General features: G+C 35.6%; 1 protein-coding gene across 3 annotated transcripts; it reads right to left on the bottom strand.

Annotated features, from left to right (window-relative positions):
- Positions 1–721: 721 nt before the first annotated feature.
- Positions 722–12078, bottom strand: LOC131044705 (ureide permease 1). 3 transcript variants are annotated; one of them, XM_057978092.2, is made up of 7 exons: positions 11321–12078; positions 8295–8433; positions 7385–7559; positions 2061–2107; positions 1814–1935; positions 1230–1604; positions 722–1097 (listed from the first exon to the last, which is right to left on the bottom strand). In XM_057978092.2, the coding sequence occupies exons 1-7, from the start codon at positions 11555–11557 to the stop codon at positions 939–941; spliced, it is 1254 nt and encodes a 417-aa protein (XP_057834075.2). In that variant the 5' UTR covers positions 11558–12078; the 3' UTR covers positions 722–938. The 3 variants fall into 3 exon arrangements, with proteins under 3 accessions (XP_057834075.2, XP_057834074.2, XP_057834076.2); XM_057978091.2 differs by having other exon boundaries at positions 2055–2107; positions 11321–12077; XM_057978093.2 differs by having other exon boundaries at positions 2055–2107; positions 8295–8443; positions 11321–11505.
- Between the last annotated feature and the right edge of the window lie 158 nt (positions 12079–12236).

Here is a 12236-nt window from a genome sequence, read left to right as displayed (position 1 = left end):
GAGGGTTTAATTTAATATATTATAACAAAGATTTGCGGGCAACATTTAAATATAAAAAATATAATTTTTAATATATTTATTATATTTCATTTAATAAATTTTTAATATTAATTTTAGTAAGTTTTTAATAAGTTATACGGGGGAGGCTGGACGGCGGCAACGGCGGGAACAAGCGGACGGCGTTTTTCCCAAAACTGTTTATGCACGGTCTACGGCATGGCACAAATCCACTTGTACCGGTTTGCAGAGGGAGGGACTAGGCTAAGCAGGTGCGGTTTACATTGCTGCTTAGCCAGTGCCTTCGGTTATAGCTACGTGTTATCTCAAGAGACGTTGTCTCTAGTACTACAATGCTCCAGCCTTATCTAAAGGCTTGATTATTAAAATGGCTTGATTATTGTTAATCAGAAGCAACCCAGTTCATCTATTTGGGTAAGAAAGATCGGCCTTTGTCCCATAGCTTGTTCATCCCCTTCGCAATTTTGCCATCAATGTAGATGAACATGCATTACCTAACATGCCTATGTGTGGACCTGATTATACACCAACTTTGTGGCTACTTTCAGATGGTAACCATCTGTTTTATAGGCTGAGAAAGAGATGATCTTTGTGATTATGAAGTTGTCTTCGGTGGAATCCCGGTATTAATAAAACCTCAAGGGCAAATCACTTCATACAATGCAATGTTTTTGTCAAATACATAGATTATCAAAGCAAAGAATTCAGCGAAATGGGTAACTCCCCTTGTAGAACTGAGAATTGATTTCAATTTTACAACAGAAAAAATATTGTAGTTGTACAGCATTATTATGGGCAATTTTCAGGCACTATTTTGTATAGTGTTTTTCTTATGAACACCTCTTAAGTTTGAAATTATATTATCTGAAATACATTGAGCATATTCATAAGACTGAAAATGTCCCATCCATTGTTTGGATTCAACTGGTTTTTCTTTTTCCAGAGGAGGCCATAAGGACGCCCACAGCTACAACAAACATAAATAACATGCCGCCCAGCAACGAATATGTTTTTCTGGATGAACGGCGATATTCTCCAAAAAGTAAAATACCCCAAAATGTGCTCACAAGGGGTAATGCCTGCAAAAAATAGCGAAACAAATTGTCACTCATAAGGTTACTTATGAATCTCTAGGGTATTTGAATCAAACTAATTAAGACCATGATTCTGTTTTAACATTATAAGTTGAATGGTGTATTATGAGGAATCACCTGGACAGAATCTGCAGCCGCATATCCTGCTGCTTGACCCCCCATGAACTGAAAACCGTTGCCAAACCCACATAAAAAACCTGCTAGTAGAGCCCAATGACGACCTTGCCAATCTGATAAATAGGCAGTGAAGGAGGATTTGGGTAATCCTAGTATCGGTCGATAAAGGAATATGATGTTTAGAATGATTGCAATTACAAAGCAAGAGATTGAAAAATAGAAGAACGCTGTATAAACAACCAAGTGAGGTACTCCAGATTTCAATGTGTGCCACTGGTCATTTGTTGCCAAGTTGAATGCAGGTGAAAAAAGAGAGAAGCAAATGCCTGAAAAGAACACAATCCCAAGCCCAAAATATGCATTTGCGCCCATGACCTGTGCATAAGAATCCAGGTATAGTTTGTTACTTTTTCAGGACATCAGTTTGTAAATTGGTTAAACAATGCTAAATAGAACACGTTGTTACTTTTATTTCATATGACTTGAGAACTATTGATGGTTACTTATGGAATGTCACAAGATGAAGAGTTTGAAAAGACAATAATGCAATTTATAAAACATTGAATTCAGTGAAAACAAAAAACCTTGATGGATCTTCTCTTCTCAACTTCTTTCAGGAAATCTGCACTTCCGGCTTTGGCATTGTTCGACTTGACTGAATTGTCTTGATGGACATTTCTCCCTATCTCCTCGTCAACCATGCTATCTGTCCATATAGATTGATACAAATAATAAGGTCATCCTTGAAAGGATGTGAATGCTTTGCTGATTAAATGTCTGCAACAATTCAAAATTGCAAAATTTATCAATGTAAAATTTAAATACCATTACGTTGATCCCTCAGATTCCCATATTGGGTTTCTTCTGTTCCCGTATACCTATATAAAAAAAAGAAGTTAAATGTAGTTATCGGTAAATGGAATTGTTGGATTAGCTTAAAAACATCTTCCTGTGCTCCAAACACACAAATGCAATTATGGAAATTACAGATCTTTGAGGTCCGTTTCTAGCAACTCTGTTAAACTGGACTAATATGGTCAAGGAGGGTAAGTCACCATATTCAACAACTCAAGAATGCATAGGACAGATAGATATGCGGTGACATCTGAAATAGGAAACGGTGCCTAACTACCTAAGCAGTAGCAACTACTATAAATCTGGATTAGCAACCGCATAAGAAACATTCAAAAAGTTAAAAAGTCCAGGGTTGCCACAATGCCATTCATAGGATCTGCCACAGAACCCTTTAACTCCAGGCTTTAAAACCTTAAAAAGTATCACCAAGTCAACTCACTATGCTCCAATACCATAACCATCATGGTTAACTTGAACATCCTCCCGAACCAACTTTGAGAAGTAAATATGCAAATTTGGAGAGTTAAATGGACAAACTTTTCTGCTAACAAAAAAAACAGACGCCTAATGATTTTTTGCAAGGAATCCAAGCAATGATACCTCTGGAAGAGATGCAAAAATATTAATAAAGATATATCATGGAAGATTTCATTTGTGGAATTCAAGGGGGTTATTAACATAGGAATAGTGAGGTGCATATTGAATGAGGAGAAGAAATCACGTTGATGTAAATTGCATCAACGAGTAGATATAGAGTAAATATTAGAGGTTTGCTACAACCATGAATAAGATAATGCCAAAGTAGGAGATTTCAGTGGAAGCTCACTCGCACTAGAACACACGTAAACATATTGCTGCTAGCTTAAAATCAGACTTCAATAAGCTAATAACTAAGAGAATTAAATAACTGTTCCATAAGGCAAATATGCTTGTCCTGGTTTTTACATATTAACTACAGAGAGAAAATATGTGAATTTGTAGCCAAGAAATTAATTTAGGAGGGAAAATGAGCAAGGAACAGATATAGGGAAACAAGCTCTGGAGACTCAGGGGCACTACATGCTTCCTTACCTTTGCTTTTCTGTAAGTGGTTGCTTATTACTTTGTGGGCTGTTAAGATTCAATCAATGTTAATACTACTATTATCATTATCCAAGAATAACATTTTGTCGTGCGCTTTAGTTGGGGGACCTGCTTGCAGTCACAAGTTAGAAACTCAATTGTCTGAAGAAAAATATGTGCCTTGAAGGAAGATCTGAACAATGGTGAAGTCTCAAATGGATTTCCAATACACATCTTTAACTCAATGTTTATCATGGAAGGGCCACTCCATGATTATCTTCTCAGGCAGCTTGATTTTCTAGGTACTTCATCTCGGAATTATAACAGGGCATTTAATGAATAGGTATAGAACTGTCAAAGTAAACACACAGAATAGTTTAATGAGCATTGTATTTGGTAGGAAATTGACTGATTTGAATTTGTCTAACAATGATTATTTTATGTTCTAAAAATGAAGGATGAGAGAGAACGCAAGGAATCAGCAGCTTGCACACAATGCTATGGGAGGAATATTAACTTTTTCTATGAATCCAATGAAGATTATCTTATTAAATTGAAATGTAAGTTTATGAAAACATAGATTATTACTAGAGTGCTACAGAACACTTTTTTCAACTCTGCAAAGGTATGCTCGTTGTTATACAAAAACAAAGAAGGCTTTGGTATGTCAGCTGAAGGGGTAGAAGAGCATATCAGAATACTGTTGTTTGAGCCGGTTATGAAAAGAAAAGTGCATATTAATATTGTCGATTTGGTGGTCAGCACCTTTTTGGGGACTCGTGACATGGCTTAACCATCTCCCGTGGGTTGGGTTGAATCCGGCGTTTGTATCGAGCATTAATAGTTCGAGCTTTTGGCACAACGGCAAACAATTCTAACAATTGGTATCAAAGCCTTGGGTCACCGGTTTGAGTCTCCCTTCAACGGGTGCTAAGGGGGAGATTATTGACTTGGTGGTCACCACCTTGGGGACTCGTAACATGGCTTAACCACCTCCCATGGGTTTGGTTAAATCTGGCTTTTGTATCAGACGTTAATAGTTCGAGCTTTTGGCGCAACGGCAAACAATTCCAACAAACATGTTTTGCTGCACAACAATCTGCGGGGTGATACCAATCCTTCCTAGAATGAGAAGCCCACAATACCAGCAAGTGTCAGATAGAAATTTTGTCAACGTGCTGTAGTTGCATGATTCTTATATGTTTGGACCAACAAGTATCAGAGATAGAAATTTAGGTGATGAATATGTGTAAGTTTTTAGTATCCATGTTTTAGATTGTATTTTGTAATCTATCATCATGATGAAGAAGAGGAAAAATATGAGATAAGTTGCAAAACCATATTCTTTATAAATAAAAGAAAGAATTGAAATCAAAGAAAAGAAGGAAGTGAGTGAGGTTGAGACTTTTAAAAAAAACATTGGAAATTGAAAAAGCACAAAACTGTTGGACAATGAAAATCTTTAGAATATTATAAGGAAAAAAATTGACAAAACAAATTCCTAAGAAAACCTGCCACCTAATTGGTCAAGGAGGAGAGCAAGAATTAAACAAATAAAGGAGGGCAACAAAGAGCATAATAGAAGAAATAATAAATAATAATTAATAGTAAAATATAGTATACAAATCAAAGAAAAATTTATACTTGATTCACAAACAAAAAGAAGAAGAAAGATAAATAAAATTAAAACTGATAAAGCCGAAATTGTTATTAAAATATTAATTAAATATATAATCAAAGAGGTTCACGATGGGCATTAGATCCAGAGCATACGATGGGCATTAGATCCAGAGCATTGTGATGCTGGCTAGCCAAACATCTGTTTGTTGTCATGGAAGTACGAGATGATGTTATAGATGTTTGTAGAATAGACACAAGCATGCTTGAGTATTCGGGTATAAAAGCTTGATTATCCTTCTAAGTTGTGAAGAGTGGGTTGCTAGTCTTGAGGTTCCTAATGGTAAAATTGCAGTTGTGGGACTATCAATGAAATGAGTCCTCTAGTTACACCCTAGCGCTTATGGATGGATTAGTTTGCACACTGTGCAGTATATACTTGTGTGTTTGTAGTGGCTTGCAAGGACATGTAGATGCTTGGAAAGCACCAAAAAGGAACGCAGAATGATGGGTGAACATGGGGACTACCACCTACGATTCGAGAAAAGCTGAATATTGTAGCATAACCCAATAAGTTAAGAACCTAGTGCTTTGCCCAAGACATTTGGTAAGTATAGCAGTTGGTTACCCGTGTGCAACAACAGGATGGGATTGGCACCATAGAAACAATAGCAAGCAGTTTATACACACTAATCAAAGTTTGGAGGGAACGTAGCATTAAGGACTATGCATGGTGTTTCAGCATTTATCTTCCTATGTTACTGTTGGAGCATTTATCTTCAAGAGGCAAAGAGTAGATAGATGCCAGTGGTAAGTACGAAGGATCACAGATCAGCAGGAGAAAGCCACCAATGAGTGTCGGAAATCACAAATCAGCATAGAAGAGGTCCTGTATATAGCATTATCATGTAGGTCATAGGGTGGAAACTTGGGTAGCAGCAAGAATGGTGTAGTTGTTGCCTTTGCTGTACGCTGTATGGGAAAAGGTAAGAGCCTCAAATTTAATGTGCATGCATAGAAATGTTTAATAAAGTAGCTCCCACTAGTGTTATGTGTTATGTTGTTCCTATGTGTCTTTGGGAGATTAGCATGGGTTTTGGCTATTGTATTTTCCTTTGACTTTTATTAATGGAGTCAGTTAAGCCTATAATACTAAATTAGAATCATTTAAATGCTTCTAAATTTGACTCTGTAAATTGTAATTGATTGTTTTATTAAAAGAACATGATGGAAAACAGCGAGCAACGTGAATAAAAATAAAGGAGACAATAAGGTTTTAGAACCTGTTATAAGAGACCTCAACACTTCAAAGGCTTCTATCTTTGCAAAATTCAAGTCTTGGTGGTTCACTTTACAAAATGGCCAGCTTATTAGAAAATTTGAGAATCTTATCTTGTCCTGTCAAGACTTCTACTCTGCTTCTTGTCAAAAAAAGTTGGTGGAGATATAGCCTTTGCTTACAATTCATATTCTAGTTTTCCCTAATGATTTATTTCTAACATGTTACTACCACTATTCATGACAGAAATTCTTGATATATGTGCTGTACGTTCATGAAAACTAAATGTTTTTGTTTCAAATTCCCTTATCAAGCAACAGGACTGCAAATTTCAGATTTGCCGCTTATCTTTCAGAATTGAGTTGCAAGTTTTTTAAGTTTTTCAGTTTCCTCGTTTCTTTTTGTAACAAACAGACAATGAGATGGTGCTAACAAACAGTTCATAAAACTATATTAAAGCTATATTTAGATAATGAAAATGAGATGGCGCTGACCCTTGACTGAGGATGCCATTGGCGGGTTTTGCTGACTTTATAGCTTTCCTATAAACGTAAGCAAGTATTATCTGCATAAGCAATGCAATAATTGATCACCACAAATCCAAACTTCTCAAGTACGTTTGCCCACCCACTAAGCCCATAATGCTAAGCATCTTCTCTCCATGAATTTTTCAAATGTGAGAAGATCATTAGTTATATTAACTTAGGCAATAGGCAATGCAGTCACTCCATTATGGCATTTTCTTACACAAAGGTTTACAGTAGGCTCCTGATCCATCCACTCTTTAATTTCCTCCCCAGAATCAGATTTGTCCCTCCCATTTCACTCCCGTGATCCCTGTTAAATAGATTGAAACAGAACTTGAGGATTCATTTAGTATTTTAAGGTTTAATTGTATAATCAGTAGCACTCGTTTTGGAAGTTACCAATAAATTGATCCAATCTCTGTAATAGTCTGATAAAGGTGAAGCTATGGTATGTCTTACGTTTGGATCTCACTCCTATAAATATACATAGCAGGAAATGAAGAGACAGTGCCTTACTTGTGAGGTTGCAATTTTGATTAGGTGGGAGGTAATGTTGCAGCTTCACCAGGATCAAAGTCTCAGACATATGTAATGAGTGCCTGGAAATACGCCTTTCTATTATGTAAATTTAAGTGTATGCATCAGTTTAGATGGCATTTTGCATATCTCAAAAGTAAACTTCTTGTAGTTATTTACCTTCAAATGAAATGGAATCTTAACAAGTTCGCTGCATTGCATGATAAAAACAGATAATGACAATATGAAGTTCACAAGTCAAGGATTAGTATAAGCAGAAATTAAAAACAGATGCATACTTCATCCTCTCGAGGGACACAATAGATGAGGCATCTAGCTTTTTTTCATTATCAGCTGCATTTGAGGCATGAACAGCAGAGCCTAAGCAAACTGCAATTAGGAAGCATCCTACTCCAGAGAAGAGAATATCAGCTCTGTTGATACGGTCATCTAAAAAATAATTCATTGTCGTACCTGTTGCAACAAGTAAAAAGATAAGTGATAAGGTAAAAGTTTGAAATAAAATAGCAAGATTATGGGTCCTATATCAAAGTAAGACAAGTACATCTAAAAGTGTAAGCATTGTCAAAACAAAAATAAAAAAGAACATAAATGGATTAAACCTCTTACAGTAGTAAAACTTAATTTTGATGGCACGTCCAAAAGGAATCCAGGGGTAGCTAGGGCATGATTTGTGGTGAGAGATTCTAAGGGCAAGTTTCTTCTATGTAGTTCCCAGTTGCTAGGTGCGAATGCTGACTACTATGCAGAATGGATGGCCCTCCCGGTAGGATTACAAGTCTATGTGAGAGCAGGATGTAAAGATTTAGAAATATAGGGGGTTCCTAAATTGTACTTAGTGCGATCATTGAAGACTTCTGCCCTGGCTGGCATCTAAAATCAAAAATTGACAGAAATTCTTTATGGAAAGAGAAATAAATACTTGCAAAATATCTTATTGGTTTGCCTGAGCATTCCTGAGAAAAGAATTGCTTCTATGTTTGAGATTAATAGTCCCTAGGGAAACATTACAAAATATGGTTAAAAAAAGTGAGAAGTAATGATGAAGCATGCCCAGTCAGGCATGTCATCAGCTGAATTTTGTGTATATAACATATAAGACTTCTTGATGGACTCTTATATCAAGTTGCTACGATAAAATGCAGGAAACAAAATGCAAGAACAGAGCATAAGATGTGACAGTCATACCAACTACTACGGTTATGCTTGAAGAGACCACCTCTGTCACAGAAAGACCAACAAATGCCCAAGCGTATTGTGTAGCCAAATTTCCAAGGCTCAATACTAATCCACCAATCATTGCAAACCCTATAGAAGGACCATTATTCTGCATAATACTGAAAAATATCAGAGTAGTTATAGCAGGCTTTTTGAATTTGCATAGTCTTTAGCAATATATTTCCTTTGTGAAAACTGAGAGGAAGCAGAAAAGAAATAAACATATAATTGTACATGCATCCAAGAAGATAAACCAAACAGAAGAATCAGTGATCTCAAATAATAGCAAATTATAAATGTTTAAAGTTATTCCAAAAATAACTATTTCTCATTTGTAAGAAATGTGCTTAAAAGACATCAAAGTGAATATGTAACATGTTTTAAATAGATAATGTCATTGTAATGGAAGGTTGAACAGTAATACAAAGGTTTTGGGGTACTAAATGCATTTTACAAAGTTTCTTTTGATGACTGTAAAGCATTGTCAAGCAACTCAAGACTGTACAAGAGTACAAAAAGATGAAGAGAAACCATAGAACTTAAAAACAGAGAAAGACTCGGAAAAACTAGGCAAATGAGTTGCCTCTGCTCATATTTCTCAAGAAGAGAGTCAAACTCGTAAGTCGTAAGTACTTGACCATTTAGGTAGACTGTTGTCACCATTACCTTCCTAAAGAATCTCTGCGTTGCAGTTAATGTATTGGTTGTTTATGTGTGGGATCCACTCCCAGCACACACAACTGGTGTATTGTAAGCTCAAATATTTATTTCCCAACATGTAATGCATCCAGCACCACGATCTTTATTTCCCGACCGTGTATTGCATCCAGGTAGAACTTTTTTCTGGGTAAGAATTTCTTTTATATGTGCCAACTACAGTTTCAAAGGGAAAAAAAGGATTTGATGAACATCATAGAAACCACCATCTCAGTCCTTGATTAGCAAACTTTTACCCTTTATCCACACAACACATCATTTTATTCATAGTGTTGACACTATTTGAGTCTCCATGATACAAATTACCGCCGAATCCAAGTGGGCAATGACCCTTAACGAATCAGACTGGGTCAGGTCAGTTCGAGAATTCTTTTCAAAATTTTGGGGAGACTCTTCCTGGATTTCAGCAGGACTGCAGGAGTCAGAGCACTTAAAAACAGAGAAGGGAAAGCCCTCAGTTTTAGAAAACGGAGAAGAAAAAACCCTCAGTTTTAGGTAAGACTCAAATATGAATAGCTGAGCCGTTGCCAAAATTTTGACCCATATTCTCTAAGTCCGAATTAAAATATTGGTCTAGACGAGTTGGATCCGAATCCTAGACTCGTAACAAGGGAGAATTTTAGGGTCTGAAAACATTTTAAGTTGCCAAAATCGTTTTGGTTAAAAAGATATTTTGTATATAGAATTTACAAATGATGACTAGCTTTTTAGCAAATATAAACAATTTTTTGTACCTTATATAAGATTACACTGCAGTTTTTTATTTACTTCCCTTCTTATTGACAAAAAATCCGGTCAGTCTCAGACCTTGAATAAATGCTATTCAGCCTAATGATTATATTCCAATTCGATGTCAACTTTGTGTTCTTTCAATGTTAGATGACAATGGGCTAATTTTGCAGGTATTTCTTGCCATGCAATTCAAATGTCAGTGATTAACTTTCACAATTTCAATGTAATTGAACAGAACTTAGATCTAGTTCAAAATAAATATACACACTCTTTGCTTAATGATTTGAAAGTAATTTGCTAACAATAAACATATAATAATTAGGGGATATTCAATTTTCTGCAAAGCTTTTTTTTTTTTATTTAGTTTTGTTTTCTGCTTATTCAAATATATTAAAGATTAAAAATTAAAGTTTTAAAGCTTATGGCAGAATTTTTTTTTTAATATATCGTACAGCAAAATTTACTTTGCCCCTCCTTTCAAACGTACATATTTTTCAACAAAGCTTGTAAATTTGGACCTTATTCAAACATAGTTCTCATTATGTCAAATAGTTTTTTATTTTAACTTTACAATTTTTCTAGAATTGAAATTACAAATTCATCATTTCAAAAAAAATTCTAAATTCTTCTCTGTACTTAATCAACACTTTACCACTTTACATGGGATCAACTCTACTGTCAAAATTTATGTACAAATTTAATTAAGAGTCATATAACCACTCTTTCAAGAATCAGTCCTATTTAGAAAAGCTTTTTGGATCTATTTTGTGCCTCTGGGCTTGTATCCTTTCACTCAGTTCAGCTTCTGTTATTACAGAAATAGAGCTCAGTTTTCTCCACAATCAATTGTTATACGAATGTTATTTTATGACTGTCACTTTGTTTACTTCTCTTTGATGTCACAAGTTTTTATGATTATTCCAGTTTATACAGCCCAAATTCTGCACAGAGATGTTTCGTCAGTTCAATCTATAATTCATACTAATTTATCCCAGTACCGAGTCAATACAGATTAATAGGATCTCATCTCCATGTAGGTTGTCACAGTAATGCATGGATCCAAAAACCCAGATGAACCCAGATTTGATATAATTCAACAGCTTGAACTTCGTATGTTCAATCCTTCGTACCCAACTGAGCTCTTGTGATTAACGTTTTGCACTAAAAAGTTTCGGTTCAAAACTCATACATACAAGAAATTCACAATAAATTTAGAAGTTTGTTTTATATACAAAATTTAAAAAGATTTAGAGATTCATTAATCATGTACGGTGATACAGAACAAGTAAAAATCAGATAGACTTGACATGCTTGACCAATAACTTGGTAAAACATGAAATCACTTTCCAATTCCCAAGAAACAACCAATTTGTAATCTGAAACTCGATTTTGCGGTTCCATAAAAGAGCATATTCATTTTATCTCAGATTGATGTGTGACAGGATAAAAGACACATATTTCAAATAAAACGGTATTTAAATGAAACAGAGCAGTAACAGTATTAACTGGCTGAGTATTTAAATGAAACAGAGCAGTAACAGTATTACCTGGCTGAGCTGAGTGAAGAAATTGGGCATGTCATGAGTACTGCTGCCAATCTGGCCAAATGTTAAGGCAATGATAACAGCTGCAAGCAGATTGGTGATTGAATAATCAAGATAGGTATGCTGGGGAAGACGACCTCGTCTCTCCAGAAGAGTCATGACAGCAGGCCATGTACCCAAGAAGAAGAGGGCAGCCAGCATGAATGCTATTGCCTCTCCCTTGTCCTCCACCACATACATCTTTGCTCATACAATCAACTGATCCAGCTACTCCAATTGAACTGATGTCCTCACTCCTGGGCACTGGATTTGAGGGCTTTTCTTCTTACTCTATGATTAAAAATTCATTTTTTCTCTATTATTTAATCAGCAACGTGAAATCTTGAAAATTTAATGTCAACAGCTGAGCTGTATTTGAGAGTTTGCTTTGGATTGGAATAAGAAATCTGAGAAATCCAGTGGGTGTGCTTCACTTCACCCAATCATGTCAGATAAAGTAAACAATCGACGCACTTATTGACTGTGCATCTTTATTTATTGGATCTTCCTCTGAAAAACTCACCGTTTGACTTAGCACAGAGGTTCAAGTTGTATTGGAATCTCCGGAATCTTGGTTTTGGATTCATATTGGCCTCTAGGTATAATTGAAAAAAGAATCTTATCAAAAAATAAAAATGAAGCATACTATGAATGGAAGTCCATCTACCAGTTCGATCTACTAGCAACTCGTGCATGAGCAATTCTACACGTGATGAGGGCAATAAGATTTTTAGCCGATAAAACAGCTGTTTATATTTAAAAATTCCCTTTATTTAATAGAAGTCGGTGAGACAATGATTGAAAGATAAGTCGTGGGGATTCTTTCTTAGAAAAGTATGTGGTTGGTGGTAGGGAAGATTAATTTGAATTAATTTATTCA

This window comes from Cryptomeria japonica, chromosome 3 (assembly GCF_030272615.1).
Source record: "Cryptomeria japonica chromosome 3, Sugi_1.0, whole genome shotgun sequence".
Lineage (NCBI taxonomy): Eukaryota > Viridiplantae > Streptophyta > Pinopsida > Cupressales > Cupressaceae > Cryptomeria > Cryptomeria japonica.
This window is presented reverse-complemented; position numbering and strand designations above follow the sequence as displayed.